This window comes from Callospermophilus lateralis, chromosome 17 (assembly GCF_048772815.1).
Source record: "Callospermophilus lateralis isolate mCalLat2 chromosome 17, mCalLat2.hap1, whole genome shotgun sequence".
Taxonomy (NCBI): Eukaryota; Metazoa; Chordata; class Mammalia; order Rodentia; family Sciuridae; genus Callospermophilus; species Callospermophilus lateralis.
Window position 1 is genome coordinate 13515488 of NC_135321.1, and position 23344 is coordinate 13538831.

The window sequence follows — 23344 nt, forward strand, 5'->3', positions numbered from 1 at the left end:
TATTGGATGCACCAATTTGCAGTTCCACCAGCAATGTATGAGTGTGCCTTTTTCACCACATCCTTGCCAACATTTATCATGTCCTGTATTCTTGATTGTTTCCATTCTGACAGGAGTGAAATGAAATCTTAGTTTTGATTTGCATTTCTCTAATTGTTAGAGATGTTGAACACTTTCTCATATATTTGTTGATCAATTGTATTTTTCTGTGAAGTTTCTGTTCCGTTCCTTGGCCCATTTATTGATTGGGTTATTTGTTTTTTTTGGTGTTAAGATTTTTGAGTTCTTTACATATTCTAGAGATTAGTGAAGCACATTTTTTTTTAACTTCCTACAAATGACTCAGATAAATGAATAGAATCCATGTTTTCTGCCCAATTTGTTGATAGTCAAGAGAGCCAGAGGACCCTGAGCTAATTACCAAAGTTTAAAAAAAAAAAATTAAACTCAAAACATTTAAATATTTATCGATTAATTAAAATAAAATTCTCAGAATAGCAACAGTTGTCATATGGACAACCAAAAGGAGCATGAATTGTTTCATATTATGTAGGATTTGATTTGACTGAATCCTAACTTATTTTAGGATTGATTTAATTCTTTGTTCTTTGATCCTATGTTAAATTTTGTGTTTTAGAATGTACTTAAATTTATTATAAATAGTTTATTAGTCTTAATTACTTATTATACTTGAACTTTTTCTTTTTGCTTAGGTGTACTTTATCATATATTTTATTTCAGTATTATCTCTCATTAATGTTTATTGTTACCAGCATAAATGAAAGGAAGTTGTGAGTTATATAAATAATATTGTAAGATATATGTTTGATTTGTTCGTAGTCATTAAAATATGTGAAAATACCTATGATTGCATTAAGATTTATACTAGTTAATTTTGTTCTCTTTCAGTTTTTCTTGAAGATTAATTAGTTACACCAGATATGCTGCTGTTCTTTACTTTGGGATTGCTTGTACATTTTGTGTTCTTTGCCTCCATCTTTGACATTTATTTTACATCTCCTTTGGTTCATGGAATGACTCCTCAGTTTACACCATTGCCACCTCCAGCAAGAAGATTAGTGCTGTTTGTTGCTGATGGACTGCGAGCAGATTCACTTTATGAATTAGATGAAAATGGAAATTCAAGAGCACCATTTATTAGGTAAATTTGTCAACTGGTACAGTGATATCCTTAGAAATATTATCCTGAGTTTTATTAAACAGTAAAATATCTTACTGTTTATCTTACATTGGGTGCAAAGGTAGTGAGATAAACAGTAAGAGAATAGAAAGAGAATAGAGCACTTGTTCACTGTAATGCCAGTTTTATCTATAATGTCTTATAGATTATCACTATAATGCCAGTTCTTTGTAGGTGTTATTTTTACTATTGTAGAAGCTGATGTCATGTGAATTGACACATGTGCCTTAGGCAGGCACCTTAGCCAGGCATGGTGGTTCATACCTGTAGTACTAACTACTTAAAAGACTGAGGTATGAGGATGGCTTAAGCTCAAGAGTTGGAGGCCAGCTTGGGCAATACAGCAAGATACTGTTTTTAAAAAAGAAAAAAAAATGTGGCCTTAGTTGCTTTTGTTAATGTGTCCTTATTTCCCAAACCTGGCTCATAGCTCATGGTATTATCTTTTTCTTCAAAAAATAAGACTGCAGGTTTTTGTTTTCATTTTTAAAATAATGACAGGTATAAATATTAATGAATTATTAATTATTGAGTGGTTTTGAAACATTTTAATTTTTTGACCTATGAGGCTCCTAATAAATATTTTTTCTTTTTCTGATTAGTGGCAAACCCCTCAATAACCCTTCCTAATGCTGTTGTGGACAGATTAAAAATCAAAGTCAAGAGGAAATTTCTCTTAAAATACTCTGCCTTCACCCATTCCTAACTGTCATCATTATTTTCTATCCCGGTTACCCTGTTTTATTTTATTTTTATTATAGTACTTATAATTGTGCAAGTTCTACGAGGGCCAGGAATTACATGCCATTTTATCTCCAGTTTTTAGAATATAAACAGGCAATTATTTGTTGACTCCTGGAAGAAGGAATGATCTTGAATGCTTTGTTGAATTTCCAGAAACAAATGTATAGTGGCTCAGGGAAATGCATAACATAATAAAGAATAAAAACACATAAATGAGCCACTTAGGTCAACAAGGAAATAGTAATAGGAAAATAAGAGCAGAAGAGCAGACTATGGTTACAGTATACAAAAATGTGTAACATTTGGGTAATGTATTTGTGTGAATTTCCTAGTTTCCAAAGAAAAGAGATATATAACTTATTTCATTTTTTCCCTGTGGTCCTGGGGGTTGAATGCGGTACCTCCCACATGCTAAGCATATACTCTATCACTGAGCTATATCCATTTCCTAAGATTCTTAAGATACATATATACTGGTCGATAAGAAAAAAGTTTTTTTTTTTTTTCCTGGTAGCACTTGTTTCTGGTTTGGGTCTTATTAAAGGAAACGCTTAAAGTCAAAGGCTCAAACAGTTTCTGAATTCTGCATTGCATGCCATTGTATATTTATAACTTCAGAAATCTTGTAACTTCTTCTAAAATGGTTTTTGAAAGATTTTATTTTTTGAAAATCTGATATAAACCCTGCATGGTGGTACCTACCAGTAATCCCACTCACTCAGGAGGCTGAGACTGGACGATCACAAGTTGAGGCCAGCCTTGGCAACCTAATGCATCACTGTCTCAAAAAAAGGCAGGGAGGCTGCAGATGTAACTCAATCGTAAAGTGCCCAAGATTCAATCCCTAGTTGGGCAGGGGTGGAGGGGTGGAGAAGGTATAAAATGATCTAATGAAAAATCTAATTAATTTTCTTGAATAGAAATATCCATATTTCTTGATACTAACCCATTTGTTTTATTCTAGTTTTCATTGTATAACTCAAGAAGTGAAAGACTATTTCTCATATTATATTCAATCCAGTAGTTTTAAAACCATTTCCTTATTATGTATGGTTTCTGGTTTTATTGTGAGATTAGTCAATGTTTAAATAACATAAACCAATAATTATAAGTATTGTTCTTCAGAATATAATGATTTTAAAACATTATCAAGTGTGTTATTGGTATGTTTACTATTATATAATTTGTTGCTCTGCCGGCCTTCTACCAGTAATAGCATCTAGGGTGGTTTTGCTTTTTTCTCACATTTTGTCAATCACTGTGATACAACTTAAATAATATTGATACATTTTAGCAAAAGAATTTCTTGTTTTAATCTTAAATAGGAATATAATTTAACTCCTAATTAGGATTATCACATTTCTTCTCCCCTTAATTTTTTTTTTTAACAAATTTTTAACTGCACAGAAGTTAAAGGATTACATATTGGATCAAGTGTGGTGGCACACACCTGTATCCCTACCTATTTGGGAGACTAACGCAGGAGGATGCAAGTTTGAAGCCAGCCTGGCAACTTACCAATACCCTGTCTAAAAATAAAAATAAGAATGAAAATAAAGGTTGTAGCTCAGTGTCAGAGTGCTTGTCTAAAATGTGCAAGGTCCTGGGTTTGAGACTCAAAAAGAAAAAAAAAAAGTTTATATGATGAACAACTGTATATCTTTAACTTAGTTTAATATTGTTTTTAACTTTTTAAATATTGCATTGTCTTCTAACATATTCATACAGAGATATGCATTTGCATATGCCCAATTTTTAAATATTTTTTCCTGAGCAATTTGAAAGTAATATGTTGTGATACTTCATTCCTTAACACTTCAACATACATCTCTTAAGAATAAGAACAGCTGAGTGTAGTGATGTACACCTATAATCCCAGTGACTTGGGAGGCTGAGGCAGGAGGATTCCAAATTCAAGGCCAGGCTCAGAAATTTAGTAATGCACTAAGCAACTTAGCAAGACCCTGTCTCAAAAAAAAAAAAAAAAAAAAAAAATTTAAAAAGGGCTGGGGACATGGTTCAGTAGTTAAGTGCCGTGGATTTAATCCCTGGTACAAAAAAATAAATAAAAGAACAAGGACTTACTCTCAAATAACCACAATACTATCATAACATTGAATAAAATTTAACATTGAAACAATAATACTATTTTTATCAGTTATTTGTATGTAACAAACCGTCATAGTATTTTGTGGCTTAAAACATTAGTGGTATATTTTTTCTTGTGATTCTGTTCTGTAATTGAGTGTTTCTTTGTCTCGCCTGGGGTCACTCATGCTACTGCAATGAGCTGGTGGGAGGGCTAGAACTAGGCTTGGCTGGGTTTTGGAAGATTCCTTTCCTTCTTAAATCTCAACTCTTGGTGTTTTCATGGTAGTGGGGATCAAACCAAGGTCAGCACCCTACCACTACTTTTGGTTTGATTCCTTCTGTATTTGTCTTATTTTTATAAGGACTTATGAGTGTAATTAATGATAGTCTATGTTAACTGTTTGTCTCCCTTATCTTTTAGGAGTATCATAATGCATGAGGGCAGCTGGGGTATATCTCATACACGTGTGCCAACAGAATCTCGGCCGGGTCATGTAGCCATGATAGCTGGGTTTTATGAAGATGTCAGTGCAGTTGCCAAAGGTATTGTCTGTTTAGACAGTTTTATTAAATGAAACAGTTATCATATAAATATTCCTTTTTTTAGTCACTGAATTATGTCATAAAGTGAAAAGTCTATTTTCAGATACTTTTGATAAGTGTTTTTTAGCATGCTTTATTCACATGAACGCACACTGATATTGATTCTGGAATTAAACTTTAGTTTTTCATCATCCTGAGTATTTGGATGAATGTGTGGTTTTTCTAGAGTTAACTTTTAAGGGTTCAAAAGTGCTTTTATGTTTTAGAAAAAAGTTGATTATCTATTGTTAGATTTTTTAAAATAGTGATACAATATGCATAATATAAAATGTATTTTAGTTTTGTATTTTTTCTTCCATTAATGGTATTATTTGAAGACTACATCTTTGGGGGCTTCTTTTACCATGTAATTATTACCCTTATTGCTTGCCTTTTTTCTCCATTACCTAAGGATGGAAGGAAAATCCTGTAGAATTTGATTCTCTTTTTAATGAAAGCAAGTACACATGGAGCTGGGGAAGCCCAGATATTTTACCTATGTTTGCCAAAGGTAAGAGAGCCATTGATTATATTTTCTCAGGTGACAAATAAATAATAAAACAGTATGTTTTAAAATATATTTCTGCATTTATTGGTTTTCAGACATGTTTTCTTATTTTAAATATCTCTGAAATAGGGATTTATATTACATTGGATAGATATGCCAGTTTCATTGACAGTGATCTTTCTTATATTTGAAATATTGGCACATGATACTGTTATACAGTAGTTTGAATTCAGTGAAATGGTATAGATGCCTGTTATTTAACAACTCTCTAATCTTGGGTAAGTTAGATAACCTTTGTAAGCTTATTTTCCTTTATATGTAATCTTTTTTTTTTTTTTGGTACTGGGGATTGAACCTGAGTCACTTAACCACTGAGCCACATCCCCAGCCTGTTTTTCGTTTGTTTGTTTTAGTTTTTTTTTTTTTTTTTTGTATTTTATTTAAAGATCAATCTTGTGAATTTCTTACAGCCTTGCTAAGTTGCTGAGGCTGGTTTTGAACTCAAGGTCCTCCTGCCTCAGTCTCCCAAGCTGCTAGGATTATAAGTGTGCACCACCACTTTTGGCCTGTAATCTCAATAATTTCTACCTCATATGTTTGTTTTTAGGATTAAATTAGATAATTCATGTGAGACATTTAGCCACATATTTGTCACATAGCTTCATTATGAAAATGTTGATATGTGGTTCATTAAATTTCAATAAATTGTTAAAAGAAATTAATAGATATTCAAATAAAGATTTAAGGGTTAAAATTTATTATTCCTATTTTAATATATTAATTATGCCATATGTGTTGACATTTGATATATATATGGCATTAATGGCTTTTAGCCTATTGGAATGCCATATATTCGATTTGCTAACTTGAAATATGACATTTGGATTTGTTGCATTTGTTCTTGTGCACAAATCTGCAAGTACTACGATATCTCTTGATCAGAAAATTTATTATATTATTTTCTAAAATCAGTTGGATGAACTTCATGTCATTACTTTCTTTTTGGTACCGGGGATTGAACTCAAGGGCACTCGACCATTGAGCCACATCCCCAGCCCTATTTTGTATTTAATTTAGAGACAGGATCTCACAGAATTGCATAGCGCCTCACCATTCCTGAGGCTGGCTTTGAACTCGTGATTCTCCTTTCTCAGCCTCCTGAGCCACTGGGATTACAGGCGAGCGCCACCACACCTGTCTACATCATTATCTTTTATGGAAAGCAGAATGATTAATTATTTCACTTAATGGAAAGATTTATAACATGGTACTTAGCCATAGATATAATTATAATATTTGGAACTACTGAAGATTATTTTGTGTTCAGAAAGCAAAAATCTATATTCAGAATTTAATATATGATATTCATAGAATATTATACTGAGCAGGCCAAAATAGTTCAGCCATTAATATATTTCCCTTATTGGGAAGCAGTTTAGGTTTTAGAGGAGCTAGCAGTGGTGAGAGCAGATTAAGTTGATATGCTTTACAAAGTTAAGCCACTACCCTGGCTACAGTTGATAGGGAGGACCAGTGCCTATATCAAATATAGTCTATGAGAAATGTTCCATTTCTCTTATGATAACTAGCTAACCCATTCAAGTCTCTTTATTTGGGATGTGTGAAGTAGAATGACTAAGCAGAGGAAGAGAGTCATTATAGCTGAACTGATATTGTAGATATTGTCATTACTTTGTTACTTCTCTCACTTATGATCTGCAAGAGCCTGTCTATCCCAGAAATTAGTTTTAGATTCTTAATAAAATCTTGCAAGTCTATATGATTAATAATTTGTTGATCTCTTCAAACTGGCAATAAGCAGGTATTTATTCCCTTTTATTGAGAAAATACAGTCTATTAATAAGAAAATTGAAATATTTGAATTTTTTTCTTGTGTTAGAAAGGTTCTTCATCTATTTTAGATTTTAGCATCCTAAGAGGCACATATTTTTTGAATAGTTTAACCCTTAAAGAGAGTGAAACTGTTGCTTTTTGTTGTTGTTTTATTGCATATTAAAATGTTGACTTTGACAAGTTGACTACTTACAAGTAATGTATCTGTAAAATTAGAATAAATTAGTAGGAGGACAAAAAATGGAAAAGTATATAGTGTATTCCAGGGCACATAACATAACTACATGCTAATTATTCCTCCCTTCTGTATTTGCCATAAACAAAGTGCTTTATAAAATATTTCTGGTTACTCATAAAAATCTTTAAATGGAACTGGATATCGATGTGCATACCTTTAATCCCAGCCCTTGGAATGCCCAGGCAGGAGGATCATTTGGGTCCAGGAGTTTTAGGTCAGCCTGGGTAACGTAATGAGGTCTAGTCTCCAAAAATTAAAAAAAAATAAAAAAATAAAAATTTAAAAATTCTTTAAATGATTATCGATTTTTTATGAGATTTATTAAAAATTTATTTTTTCCCAATTTATTTTTTAGGTGCTAGTGGAGACCATGTTTATACTTACAGCTATGATGCTGAAAGAGAGGATTTTGGTGCTGATGATGCAACAAAACTGGATACATGGGTTTTTGATAAAGTTAAGGTAATGTTATTAAGTGATTAATTTACTAAATACATATTAATCAAAGATACTAGAAACTTGTTAGAATATATCTTTGGGTTTTTTGTTTGTTTGTTTTTTGCTAGTGTGAAGTTGAAAGTTCTATATTACAGCACACTACTTTAAAAAGACTGAATTTTAGGAAATTACACATTCTATAATAACCAAGAAGTTTTTAAAAACTAATTTAAAAATATACCCCTTTAAAATTCTGTGTTTCTTTCTGAAGGTAATATGAGTGCTAGATTATGATTCAGAAAAATGTGCCTTCTCTTTCTAGTTTGGGGAATCATCCTAGCTGAATCTTCTTGATCTTCTGTCAACCTTAGAAACTTATCTCTTAAGGTAGTGGATCATGTGAGATTTGCAAAAGCATTTTGAAAACTGCTGTTCAAATGTAAAGCATTGATAATAACAAAGCAGGTGGTATGTTTTTAAAAATTTGTATTTTAAAGGAAGGTAAGCAAAGACAGAAATATAGCAAAGATAGCAATTTATGAATTATTAAATACCTCTGAGTTTCTTTAAGTAATGAAGTTTTAAAAACTATTTGATAGTGATAATTGTTAGTTTTGCCAATAATACTATAGACTTTATATTCTCAAAAATTATGTGAAAAAATTTCAGTTGTATTGTTAGTTCTCTCCTTCCTATTAGTCCATTGTTCTTTATATCCAAATAACAACTTCAGATGAATTAGAAGCTCTATTTGATTGGCTTTATTGGCACTTTCCTATGCTGCTAGTGTTGGTGATATGATAGTAAACAGAAAAAAAGAATTTGCCCATGACTTCTTCATAAAATATGGTAGATATATATTAACCAGATAATGTGCAATAATCAACTGTGGTAAATGGTAAGAAGGAAAAATAAAGAATATATTTTTATAACATTTTGATTGAGACTGGACAGTTTTGGGAATGCCTTTCTGGAGAGTTTTGAGATATCCTTTGAAGAGATATAGGAAGCAAAGAAATGGATGGGAAGGAAGGAAAGATTAGTGTGGAACAGAGGACTTAAGGCTAACAATTTATATAAATCTTGGGCCCTAAAGTAAGAGCCAGCGGAAAGGGTTTAAGGACCTGAAAGAAAGAAGGTTAGTGCATCAGAAGGACTGATTGGGAGTGAGGTCTCAGGTGAGGCTAGAGCGAGAAGCAGGGTCTTATGAAGTCAAACTGTTTTCAAATCCATTCTATTTTCTACTCACTTTGTTTTTTTTTTTTGGACTGAGGATTGAACTCAGGACCACTCAACCACGTCCCCAGCCCTATTTTGTGTTTAATTTAAACATAGGGTCTCACTGAGTTACTTAGCGCCTTGCTATTGCTGAGGCTGGCTTTGAACTCGTGATCCTCCTGTCTCAACCTCCCAAGCCTCTGGGATTACAGGTATGCACCATTGCACCCAGCTCTCACTTTGTTTTTAAATTGTGGCAAAAATACATGTAATATAAAACATACCATCCTAACCATTTTTTTTTTATCCTAACCATTTTAAATGTACAATTTAGTAGTGTTAAGTACATTCATGTTGTGCAGGCAACCTTCAGAACATTTTCATCTTGCAAAACTGAGACTCTATAGCCATTAAATGACCTTTTTCATTCTTCTCTCAATTCTTGGCAAACACCATTTTGTTATTATACATTATGATATGACCACTCTAGATATTTCATTTCATAAAAAGAGGAATCATATTGCATTTGTCTTTTTATAAGTTGCTTAATTCACTTAGAATAATGTCCTTCATTAGTTCATCCATGTTGAATCTACTTACTTTAAAACTCAGTTTATACATCATCTCCTGTTAGATCTTCTGTAACTTCTCTTGCTTGATCCTACTCCTATATTGACTTAGGTAACAATCCTCTATATCCTCTATTCTCTATTTTATCATGCTATACTGAGATTGTTGATATGTTACATATTCCCCTTCAATTCTCTCTTGGTATTATATGTGCTATATAATATATAGTAATATATAAAATATACATTGCATTTTATATATATTATTATTATCTATCAGGAAATTGTTTGGTACATAGTGACATGCATTAACTTAGGTTATATTCAGTCAGATGTAATAGGAAAAAAATAATTTAAAAGTTTACTTCTGTCTCTATAAGACAGAAGTCAGCAGTGAGGGATTGGAGCCCTCTAGGATGCTACACAGTATCAATAAGATCCAGTCTCTGAAAGTTCTCCATTCTTAGAGCGCAAGTTATCTTCAAGGTCATCTCATGATCTAAGGTAATGTTGGAGTTCCAACTATTATTTCAGTGTTTAGGCCATCAGTCTAAGGAATCAAAAAGAACCTTCTCTCCTACTGAATTATATTTATTTCAAAGAACCTAAGGTTCACATAGCTATTTGACTGAAATGTTTGATTCATATCTCATGGGTCACAACCACAAGGAACATCTAACTGTAAAAAAGGAGAAAATGTGTAGGTTTTAAGTTTTCAGAATTGCCGTGTCCCATGAAAATCAAAGGTTTTGACTCAAGTAAATAGGGAGACTATATGTTGGACGAGTCTTATTAAAGAGTCTCCCTCAATGCATAATAAGTACTAGTTGGGTACAGAAATGAATGAATGCTTTAGATACAAAATGAACCAGTTGATCCTGCAATTTGTACATGTGGTAAAAATAAGAATTCATACCCCATTTGAATCAAATGTATGATATATGATATGTCAAGATCATTGTAATGTTTTGAGCAACCAATAAAAAAATAAAAGTGTGGGGAGAGTTCTCAAGAAAAATCAAAGGGACCTCAATAAAAGCAAAGGACGAGGAGGAGGGGGGAGGGGAAGGTAAAGGAAAATATTGGGGAATGATATTATTCAAATTATATTGTTATATCATGAATATATATGACTATGTAACAACAAATCCCATCATTATATACAATAATAATACAGCAATAAAAATGTAAATAAATAAAATAGTTTTACTTATGAGTATTAAAAAAAAAAGCCAAAGTAGAGGCTGATGGGCTTAAGAGATTATATTGAGGGGAAAGAAGGTAGGAGCATATTTTACTACTTACATCCAGCAAATCAACTTTTTAAAATACAATGGGAATCTAGCACTGAGAAACAGGTTGAGCTCTACCAGATTCATATCTCATAGCTTCCCAAATCTTCTGTCTATGTATGAATGAACAGCACTTTTTACATAGCTGATTACTTTTTACTAGTCATGAAATTAGAAATTTAATTCAAGTTAGTTGCTCAGTTTTTGCTTGTTAGCTTTCAATTATAAGTTTAGAATTTAACTCCTTTTTTTAAAAAAAACCTTGTTATTCCCATCTAGATTTAAAAGTTCTTAGGATTTAGGTAGAATGTATAGGAAAGATGGGAAATAGCTGTATACTTTTGAGGAGTATGGTAGAAATTTACATATTTTAAAAATTTATTTTTTAAGACAGCCTTTCCTATTTATTTTTTTTAATTGTGATATAAACCAGGGGCACTTAACCAATAGTTACATCCTAGTTCTTTATTTTATTTTAAAAATTTTGATAAGAGTGTCTGACTAAATTACTGAAGGTTTGTATTCAACTTGCAGTCTTCCTACCTCCTCCTCTCACGTTGCTAGGATTATATAGGTGTAAGCCTGGTTAAAAAAAAATTATTCCTACTTTTAATCAATTTCTCTAATAGCACGATATATATATATATGTGTGTGTGTGTGTGTGTGTGTGTGTGTGTGTGTATGTGTGTGTGTATATATATATATTTAATACTTGTTTAGTTGTAGACAGACATAAAATCTTTATTTTATTCATTTGTTTTTATATGGTGCTGAGGATCGAACCCACTGCCTCACACGTGCAAGGCAAATGCTCTTACCAATTGAGCTACAACCCCAACCCCCATTTATATTTTTAACATTTATAATAATGAAGAATTATTTGAGAAAATAAAACTTCAGTGCTTCAAAGCTTTGTTGAAAAATTAAACATTGTTTGTTGAAAGTTAACATATTCTAACCAGGTGTGGTACACATTCCTGTAATCCCAGAGACTTAAGAGGCTAAGGTAGGAGGATTGGAAGTTTGAGGCCAGCCTCAGCAACTTAGTAAAGGGCTGGGGATGTCGCTCAGTGGTTAAATGCCCTGGGTTAAATCCTTGATACAAAAAAAAATAATAATAATAACATTTTCTACAGTTGGAGGCATTTATATAAACAACAATGATATATTTTGTTATAACCAGCTGGCTTATTTAAAATTACTTAAAAGTACTTTCCATGGGTATTTGCACATATGTTCATGTGTATATGAGTATAAGATGAATCATTTGTCTTGGAAGGGGTCAGGAATCCAATTTTTCATTATGCAGTAAATAACTTTTGAATTTTATTTCATTAAGTAGATATTTTTCTATTATAGTGTGAAGAACAGATTCTTGCTGAGGTAAAAAAAAGTATTTAGGAATCTACTCACAATGTTCTTAATGAGAGATTATGGTTGGACTAGAATGGTAGCGGACAGGAGAAAGAGAACTGGTTCAGCTCTGAATATATTTAAAAATAATAAATCAGTTCTATTTTCGGTTCTCGTGGAAATTTTTCTTCAACCTGTTATATTTTATTAAGTTAGGTGTGTCATAACAGTGATATTAAGTTTTCATAAAATTAAGATCTCCTTTCCTGTTACCTTTTAAATAAAATAAATGAACTAATTTTTAAACTGATTTGTTACATATAGGACTTCTTTCATGCTGCCAGAAACAATCAATCTTTGTTTTCTAAAGTAAATGAAGAAAAGGTAGTTTTTTTCTTACATTTATTAGGACTCGATACAAATGGACATGCCCACCGACCATCATCAAGGTAATTTTAATGTGTTCAATTTGATTTTTTTTGTTTGAGGGAAATCGGTATGCCCCTTGAACTTCTAAATTATTATGCCATTTTCTTTGTATTTATAACAACAGAGCTAATATTTTAAAGAACTAGTATAATATACAGCAAATTCTTAATTATATGAGATATAAGATGGGTGGTAATCCCAGAAGTTTGGGAGACTAAGGCAGGAATATCACAAATTCAAGGCCAGCCTAGGCAGCTTAGCAAGACCCTGTCTCAAAAAATAAAAAGCATAAGAGATGTTACTTAATGGTAAGGCACCCCTGGGTTCAATCCCCAATACCAAAAAATTAAAAAATTGTAGAGTAGCTAAAATTACATGTGCTATAGTTGTGTTACTTATTAAAATAAGATCTCCTGTACATATATATATTCCATATTCTTTTCATTATCAAGGAAAAGAAAAATATTTCATTTAAAATATCTATATTTTAGAAATTTATCAATTAATCTTGAAATAAAAAATATTTTTATGATGTTAATTTTGACATCACAAAAAATATGTAATTCCTTGTGTGTTCCATTGCATTGTATCTAGCAAATAATGATATAAAATTTTCTATATATTTTCATGGCACTCTTTATATATAGTAGCAAAATTTTTTCTCACTTTGGCAGAGCATAAGAGAAAGAAATCTCTTTTATTCCTTATTTTGAATTTGTATTGATACATCTAATACGAATATAAAGTTTATTGAAATAACTGCCAGTATTGTTTAACTGATTGATATATTCATATGAGAACATCTTTGTTCAACTGCGTGGAAAGGTTAAATATAATTTGCTCAAGACATATCAGACTCTCTTTAGGATGAAGACATTCGATCCTTGAAACAGTGACACATATCTATTCAGATAGTCAGAACAGCAGAGTTTATATTATCAGAGAATATGAAGTCATCGTTATCTCATTTGTGACCTAAAGAGTTCATTAAAATATATGTGCTAATCAGTACCTCCTTTTAAACCATCTTTTAAAACTGTTTCAGATTCTTTTGTTCTTTAAAGGAGAAAAAATTATTTTTCATAATCTAAAGAGCTCTGATTTTTATTAAAGACTAAAAGGATTTTATGAATTCCTACCATTGAATTAAAGAGTCCATTTTTGAATAAATGTTTTCTCTTCAAGTTAATTTAATTTGCTCTTCTGCTTCTTTATAAACAGGGAGTATAAAGACAACATTAAAATAGTTGATGATAGAGTAAAAGAAATTGTCTCCATGTTTCAACATTTTTATGGAAATGATGGAAAAACAGCATTTATTTTTACCTCTGACCATGGAATGACAGACTGGGGTTAGTATCTCTTTAAGTGATATGTACCTTACAAGTAAAATAGTGAAAAATGTAGTTTGTAGGTATCTTATAATGTTGAGAAGATTAGGTGTCTTATTTCATGTAAAGTGGCTAGCACAGAGTAGTCATACCTGTAAAATGCTAGTGGAAAAAGAATGATCTTATATAAAAAATCTTTTTTTTCTAATTGTAAGAAGAAGTATTTACAAATGAAAAACTAGGAAAAAAAGTATGGAGAAGAAATATCTGTCTGCCTAGATTTACCATATGTGATGATAAAGGGGTGATATTAGGACAGTATTACTGAGGGGCCTAGAACTGCTAAAATTCTATCTGAAAATAAGCCTGTGTTGCCTGTTAGACTCCCAAGGCAAAAGTACTGTGTACTCAAGAGAATGAAATAATGAATGTGGACCTCCAGATCACATGAAAGAATCCTAGTGGCTGGGTCTACTTTATGAAGGATTTCTTTTAGCTATATCAGCTTTAAGAGGCCTGAAAGAAAACGATCTGTATACCTTGCTGTTCTCTGCAGAAGCCTGTACTGCTTGCTCCAAGTCTGAGTGGTTACTCCCTCAAGGAGCCCTCCCATGTTCTTTCTTCTCCATACTACTCTGGTAATAGGAACAGCTTCTCCATCATTTCCTCCATCATTTTTTCTTCTTTCAATAAGTTACTCAGCAGACATTCTTGTTTTATTATTGTTTTTGTTTTTACTTGTTTGTTTTGATGCTCTGACTTATGGGAATATTTCAAACTAATTGTTTTGAAAATCTACAAGCATTTAGAATGTGGTGGCTAGAATTAGTGATATATGGATTAACTCTTTAAAACAAGGTATTTTTAAAATAGTGATAAGTTCTTATATGTGTCTTATTACTCTTGATGCCTTATTTATAGGTTCCCATGGGGCTGGTCATCCTTCAGAGACTTTGACTCCTTTAGTCACTTGGGGAGCTGGAATCAAGTATCCCCAAAAAGTATCAGCTCAACAATTTGACGATGAGTTTTTGAAAGGTATAAGTATTTGTTTTTATCATTTTATAAACATTATATTTGAAAGTAAAACTAAAATTAACATTTTAAAATAATTTTTAAATAATCACTTTTCAAATTATAGTTTTTTTTCTATATCCAAATGATTTTAAGAAAACTTTATTATAAATATGTTTTTTATTAAAGAGAGAGAGAGAGAATTTTTTTAATATTTATTTTTCAGTTTTTGGTGGACACAACATCTTTATTTTTTTTTAATTTTATTTTATGTGGTGCTGAGGATCAAACCCAATGCCCTGCGCATGCCAGGCGAGCGCGTTACTGCTTGAGCCACATCCCCAGCCCTGTTTTTTTTTAATTAGTTACACATGACAGGACAATAATCTTGACATATCATACATTTGAATCAAATGAGGTATAATTTCTCATTTTTCTGAGTGTACAGGTTGCAGAATCACATTGGTCATACAGTCACGTATATACATTCAGCAATACTAGTGTCTATTTTATTCTGCTGTCCTTCCCTTCCTCCCTTCCCCTTCCCTCCCCTCCCATATCTTTTTTCTACCCAATCTAATGTAACACACTTCTTTTTTTTCCCCCTCACATCATCATACATGTATTCTGTATAATGATGAGGGTCTCCTTCCATCTTCCGTGCAATTCCCCTTCTCCCTCCCTTTCTCTCCCACCTCTCTTCCCTATTTAGTGGTAATCTTCTTCTCATGCTCTTCTCCCTATCCCATTTTCAGTCACCCCCCTTGTATCAGAGAAGACATTCGGCATTTGTTTTTTAGGTATTGGCTAACTTCACTTAGCATAATCTGCTCTAATGCTGTCCATTTCCCTGCAAATGCCATGATCTTGTTATTTTTAGTGCTGAGTAATATTCCATTGTGTATAAATGCCACATTTTTTTTTTTTTATCCATTCATCTATTGAAGGGCTTCTAGATTGGTTCCACAGTCTAGCTATTGTGAATTGAACTTCTATAAACATTGATGTGACTGTGTCCCTGTAGTATGCTCTCTTTAGGTCTTTTGGGTATAGTCTGAGAAGGAATAGCTGGGTCAAATGGTGGTTCCATTCCCAGCTTTCCAAGGAATCTCCATACTGCTTTCCAAATTGGCTGCCCCAATTTGCAGTCCCACCAGCAATGTACAAGTGTACCCTTTTCCCCATATCCTCGCCAGCACTTATTATTGTTTGACTTCATAATGGCTGCCATTCTTACTGGAGTGAGATGGTATCTTAGAGTAGTTTTAATTTGCATTTCTCTGATTGCTAGAGATGGTGAGCATTTTTTTGTGTATTTGTTGATTGATTGTATATCCTCTTCTGAGAAGTGTCTGTTCAGGTCCTTGGCCCATTTGTTAATTGGGTTATTTATTTTTTTGGTGTTTAACTTTTTGAGTTCTTTCTATCTGATGTGTGAGGGGTAAAAATTTGTTCCCAGGATGTAGGCTCCCTGTTTACCTCACATATTATTTCTCTTGCTAAGAAAAAACTTTTTAGTTTGAATTCATCCCATTTGTTGATTCTTGGTTTTAACTCTTGTGCTATAGGTGTCTTATTAAGGAATTTGAGGCCTGACCCCACGTGATGGAGATTAGGGCCAACTTTTTCTTCTATTAGACACAGAGTCTCTGGTTTGATTCCTAGCTTCTTGATCCATTTTGAGTTAACTTTTGTACATGGTGAGAGAAAGGGATTGAATTTCATTTTGTTGCATATGGATTTCCAGTTCTCCCAGCACCATTTGTTGAAGATGCTATCCTTTCTCTATTGCATGCTTTTAGCACCTTTGTCTAATATAAAGTAGTTGTAATTTTGTGGGTTGGTCTCTATGTCCTCTATTCTGTACCATTGTTCTACCAGCCTGTTTTGGTGCAAGTACCATGCTGTTTTTGTTACTGTTGCTCTGTAGTATAGTTTAAAATCTGGTATCGCTATACCGCCTGTTTCACTCTTCCTGCTTAGAATTGCTTTAGCTAATCTGGGTCTCTTATTTTTCCAGATGAATTTCATGATTGCTTTTTGTATTTCTGCAAGGAATGCCATTGGGATTTTGATTGGAATCATATTGAATCTGTAAAGTGCTTTTGGTAATATGGCCATTTTATTAATATTAATTCTGTCTATCCATGAGCAAGGTATATCTTTCCATTTTCTAAGGTCTTCTATTTCTTTCTCTAGGGTTCTGTAGTTTTCATTGTATAGATCTTTCACCTCTTTTGTTAGGTTGATTCCCAAGTTTTTTTTTTTTTTTTTTTGAGGATATTGTGAATGGGGAAGTTTTCCTCATTTCCATTTCAGAGGATTTGTCGCTGATGTACAGAAATGCCTTTGATTTATGGGTGTTGATTTTATATCTTATATCCTGCCACTTTGCTGAATTCATTTACTAGTTCTAGAAGTTTCTTGGTAGAACCTTTTGGGTCATCCATGAAGAATTTTAATAGTAAGTCAGTATACTATCTTAAACATTTGGGGTTAGTAATCATAGGAATTTCACAGCTACAATGTAAAAATATTTTGTAAGCCACTGCCATCACAGAAAGAAAACAATCAAAAACAAACTTGTATTGACTACTGTGCCTTAATCAATTGCCTTAATAACTCTCTGAAACAAGATTGTAATGAGTTGTGGTCATACAGATAGTCATCATTGTACTTTTTAAATTCTGTCTTTCCTTCATTAGACAGTGTTTTATAACAATTTTCTCAAAATTAGCATCTAAAAAGCTTAATAAATCACAGAAAACATCAAATTTTTGCTTTTTGGTTATTCCTTTTTTTTTGTTTTGTTTTGTTTTTATTTGGTATCGGGGATTGAACTCAGAGGAACTCAATCACTGAGCCATATCCCTAGTCCTATTTTGTATTTTATTTAGAGACAGGGTCTCCTGAGTTGCTTACCACCTTGCTTTTATTGAGACTGGCTTTGAACTTGCAATCCTTCTGCCTCAGCCTCCCACGCCTCTGGGATTACAGGCATGCGCCACCATGCCTGGTTTCTTTTAAAATTCTTTTTAAGAAACATGTACCTCTGCCTTTTAAGCAACCTTTTTTATTCATACTTGTCTTAAAAGAGAGTTATTTCCAGTATCTGTGTTTTTCCATGAAGTATTGAACACTCCTAAAAATCAAGTGGTTTTGGGCTGGGGATGTGGCTCAAGCGGTAGCACGCTCGCCTGGCATGCGTGCGGCCCTGGTTCGATCCTCAGCACCACATACAAACAAAGATGTTGTATCTGCCAATAACTAAAAAATAAATATTAAAAAAAAAATTCTCTCTCTCTCCCCCCCCCTCACTCTCTCTTAAAAAAAAAAAAAAATCAAGTGGTTTATTCTTTTTTGAATCTTGTCTTATGTCTGATTGTGTCTTTCAGAATGGAGACTAGAGTCCTGGAAGAGGCAAGATGTCAATCAGGTAGGTATCTATTTCAATTTAATCATGTTCAAATTTAATTTTATCTCCTATAAGAAATTTGGATTAAAAATATGAAAAATAGAACTTTGCAGTAGCCTCATCTTGGGAACACAACGATGTGATCTGTGCAGACAAAACTCCAACTGACAGTAATTACCACTTTGTCCTATCTTTCACTGGTGAGAAGGGAAGCTAAGAGCTATTTCAACCATTCCAACTGGCAGCTCAGTGAAAAACACAAAAATAGGAATTGACTTTACAGCAAACTCAGTTAAGATTCCTCAGGCCTTAAAAATATATTATAAATTAAATGTACAACAGACATCTATAGAACATTTAATCCAACAACAGTCAAATATGCTTTCTTCTCAGCAACTCATGGAACCTTCTTTAAAACAGACTGTATTTTAGGTCACAAAGCACTTAGAAAGAATAAAAAAATTGATATAATTTCTTCTATAGATAATAATGGAATGAAATTAGAAATCAACACAACAAAACCCTACAGAAACAATATAAACACATGGATATTGAAAATACATGTTTAAATGATGAGTGGCTGATAGAAGAGATCAGAGGAGAGATTTAAAAATTTTTAGAATCAAATCAGAGTAGTGGTATAATATACTAGAATCTCTGAGACACTGTGAAAGCAATTCTAAGAGGAAAGTTTATAGCTATGAATGCCTACTTCAGAAAAATCAGATCCCAAATAAAAATGACTGAGTGATGCATCTCATTGGCCTTGAAAAATAATTAACCAGTTCCCAAATCAGTAGAAGGAAGGAAATAATTCAGATCATAACCAAAATCAGTGAAATAGAGAATAAAAAAAATACAAAGGATCAAGGAAATGAACTGATTCTTTGAAAAGATAAACAAGGTTGATAAGCCAAAAATGAAGACAGGAGACTTTCAAATTAATAAGATTAGACATGAAAAAGGAGAAATCACCATAGACATCACAGAAATCCAGAATATCATTAAGGACTATTTTGAAAACTTACACTAATAAATTGGAAAATCAAGAAATGGATACATTCCTAGACACATACAGCCTGCCCAAATTGAATCCAGACATCATAGAAAACCTTAACAGAACAATAGCTAGCAATAAGATAGAAGCAGCAGCCTGCCAGCAGGGGCTGTGGCTGTGGCTTAGGGTAGCGCACTTGCCTGGCATGTGTGAGGCACTGGGTTTGAGTCTCAGCATTGCAGATAAATGAATAAAATAGAGGTCTACCAACAACTCATATTCTCTCTCTCTCTCTCTCTCTCTCTCTCTATCTATATATGTGTGTGTGTGTGTATATATATATATATATATATATATATATATATATATATATACACTCATACCAAAACCAGAGAAGGACATATCAAGGAGACTAAAGACCAATATTCCTATTGAACTTAGATAATTAAGTTCAATATTCCTATTGAACTTAATAAAACATTATCAAATTATATTCAACAACATATTAAGAGGAAAGTATATCCTGACCAAAGTTTTTGTCAGTGATGCAAGAATGGTTTAACATATGCAAAGCTAGGTGTAATCCATCACATAAATAGAATTAAGGACAAAAATCACTTGGTCTTCTTAATAGATGCAGAAAAAACGTACAAATTTCAGCACCCATTCATGACAAAAACACTGAAGAAACTAGGGATAGAAGGAATCTACTTCCACATCATAAAGGCTCTATGTAAAAAACTGAAAGCCAACATTGTAGTGAATGTGGAAAAACTGAAGGCATTTCTTTTAAAATTTGGAACAAGACTACTGTCACCATTTCTATTTAATACAGTACCAGAAATTCTAGCCAGACCAGTTAGGCAATGGAAGGAAATAAAAGGGATAAAAATAGAAAAGGAAAAAGTCAAATTGTCATTGTTTGCAGATGATATGATCCTATACTTATAATACTGAAAAAAACTTCCCCAAAAGACTGCTCAAGCTAATAAAGAAATTCAGCAAAGTAGCAGGTTACAAAACCAACATACAAAAACCAGTTGCTTTCCTATATACTAATAATTAAAATGCTGAGAAAGAAATAGGAAAATAATTCCATTTACAGTAGTCTCAAAAACAAAAACTAGGAATAAATCTAGCCAAGAAGGAGAAAGGCCTTTATAATGAAAACCTAGAGCACTGAGGAAAGAAATTAAAGAAAACACAAGAAAGTGAATAGACCTTCCATGGTCATGAATAGGCAGAATTAATATTGTTAAAATGTCCATCCTACCAAAAGCAATATACAGATTCAATGCAGTCCCCATCAGATACCACTGATGTTCTTCGCAGAACCAGAAAAAAGTCTAGAAATAGAAACTAGAACTAGAATAAAGTAGTATAGTCCCAGCTATACCACTCGGTGGTATTTATCCTAATGAATTAAAGCCATCATACTATAGTGATACCTGCATACCCATGTTTATAGCAGCACAATTCATATTAGCCAAACTGTAGAACTACTGTAGGTCAGCGGATGAATGGATAAAGAAATTGGGATATATATACACAGTGAATTTTATTCAGCCATGAAGAAGAATGAAATTGTCATTTGCAGGAAAACAATGGAACTTGAAATTAGGTTAAGTAAACCAAGCCAAACTCAGAAGGTCAAGGGTTGTATATTTTCTCTCATATGTGGAAGCTGGAGAGGAGAAAGGATAATAAAAGGGGTGGGGGTGGGGAGGAATCAAAGAAAGATACATAGACCAGGGGAACGAGCAGGTAAGGGAAAGGGGAAAAATATGAAAGGTAGGCCTATTAATAAGAATGACAAAAGATTTTCCAAAAACATTTCCAAACTAAAGAGAATACTCTCAATGCAAATATTTTAGCCCAACTAATCTCTCCTTGGCAAAATATTTAAAAATCCCAAGTGACAATAAAAGAAAGCTCACTCCAAATAACACTGGATAATTCATGTTATATCAGTTAGAATTTTCGTGATTGTTATATTTCTGTGATGATTTATTATAGTTTCATTGTTTTCTCTGAATACAGATCTATTAGGGATTTCTTTTCTGTATTGTGTTTGTTACCGTTTCTTTTTTAACATATATTTTCCCTTTAACTATATTTTGATTTTTTACTTAACCACCATCCTTACAAATGTAATGAGGAAAAATAATGAGAGTATAAATTACTCAACTATAAATTTTCTGTTATAGGAAAGTGTGTGGACAACCTAATAAAGTTAGACTTGTGGCATCTGTAAATATGAAACACATAGTTGTCATTGTTTAGGATATGCTACTTAGAGAGCCATTTTTACTATTTGTAGAAGACATGGGATATAATTATGTGGCTTCCAAAGTGGCAGGAGTATCTTGCCTTCCATGTCATGCATAAGTTTACATTCCTTACTGTGGTAGATAAACCAAGGTCTGGGCTCCCACTTTCAGACCTCTTGTCAGCATAACAAGAAGGTTTCTTATTTTATGATCTCAAGATAGATGCATATTAACTAAGTAAATGACAATTATGAAATCAGAATATCTATTCATTAATTTACAATTAAAAACCCATTGTTGGGCTGGGGTTGTACTTCAGTGGTAGAGCGCCTGCCTAGCAAGTGTGAGGCACTGGGTTTGATTCTCAGCACCACATATAAATAAATAAAGGTCCATTGATAAATAAATACACAAATATGCATGTGCATGTACACACACTTGAAAACCATTGTCAAAGTTGGAAAAACACAAAACTAGAACATATTTTTCTTATAGCCAGACTGGATCATAACTGAAATTGAACATATATTCAGCTACTACTATCTAAATACTCAGTCTGCTGTCAAACTCTTGCTTCATTCATATCTACTTAGATAAGAATCTGTTCATTCCTTTAATCAACACTGTCACATGCCTGCAGTGTTTTACATTTTATGCTAATTGGAAGGATATAATGATAAGTAAAAGTGAACACAATCTCTCCCTGGGAAGATTATATGTCAGAGATGAGAACTGATACTAATCAAACTAGTATACAAATAAATGTGAATTATAGCTGTATTAAATACTATAGAAGAAACCTGTAAAGCCATAATAACAAATAGTGGATGGATGTGATCAACTGTGTTGGTCGTCAAAAGTTTCAAATTGAGGATTGAGTTGAGGTTAAAGAATAAGTAGGAATTATGAGTTCAGGGCATAGCAGGAAGACTTTCTAGGCAAAGGGGAAACATTTGCACAGAGCTCTGTAAGAAGATACTTGGTGTGTAAGAAATTGTTAAGGCTAGTGTGCAGAGCCATAGATGGCAGTGTGGTATGGAGCAGAGGAAGATAGGCACAGATCCTATGGTACCTTATGGGTACTGTGGATTGTAGAAAGTTGGGGAAGAAATGTTTGAAGCCCTTGAGAATGAAATGATTCAAATTTATGTGAAAGAATTCCTCTAGGTGCTGTATGAACAGATTAGAGGAGGCCAATAGTAGATTCTGGGAGAGGACAAAAGGGAAATTAGGAGGACTTTAGAGATTTCCAGTTTGGGGAAGATGGTATTTATTAAAGACAGTTGAATAGTAAGTAAGATACTTACTTTCTTTAGTTCTGTACACTTTTCTGTAGTTATTGTCTTTGCTGTATATTTTCTTACTAGTTAAGGCATTCTTTTGCATAATACTGAAAAACCGATGTAAAATGATCAGGTTATCTTAGCTAATAGAATAAGTGATTGTTGTTTTCATGTGTTTGCACTGAGGACTTAATGTTTACTTTTCAAATTTATTGTTTCAGAAGTTCATTTTTAGCAAATGACATTTTAAGGGATTAACATCTTTTGTGTATTAACTGAATGTTTAAAGGTAATTGGTTATGACAATCATGATTATTTTTAAAAATATAGTTGGATTAAATTATTTCTATGTTTACATCCATAGACTTCTTAGAACTGATTTTTTTTTTTCTATTTGTAGGCTGATATTGCACCATTGATGGCTTCTCTTATTGGAGTTCCCTTTCCCCTTAATTCAGTGGTAGGAAATAAAATTTTATTATCAATACTCAGCATTTTAAAAATTGCACAGTAAAAT

At 32.7% G+C, this 23344-nt stretch overlaps 1 protein-coding gene across 1 annotated transcript in view; it reads left to right on the plus strand.

Moving 5' to 3' along the window:
- Pign (phosphatidylinositol glycan anchor biosynthesis class N) overlaps positions 1–23344 on the plus strand; it is a 121559-nt gene that overhangs the window by 6267 nt on the left and 91948 nt on the right. The window contains exons 3-11 of the mRNA XM_076836960.1: positions 910–1162; positions 4458–4579; positions 5031–5129; positions 7574–7680; positions 12413–12537; positions 13739–13869; positions 14770–14886; positions 18258–18298; positions 23228–23287. Coding sequence (XP_076693075.1) covers positions 942–1162; positions 4458–4579; positions 5031–5129; positions 7574–7680; positions 12413–12537; positions 13739–13869; positions 14770–14886; positions 18258–18298; positions 23228–23287 — 1023 coding nt within the window. The 5' untranslated portion in view covers positions 910–941. The remainder of the gene's footprint in view (positions 1–909; positions 1163–4457; positions 4580–5030; positions 5130–7573; positions 7681–12412; positions 12538–13738; positions 13870–14769; positions 14887–18257; positions 18299–23227; positions 23288–23344) is intronic.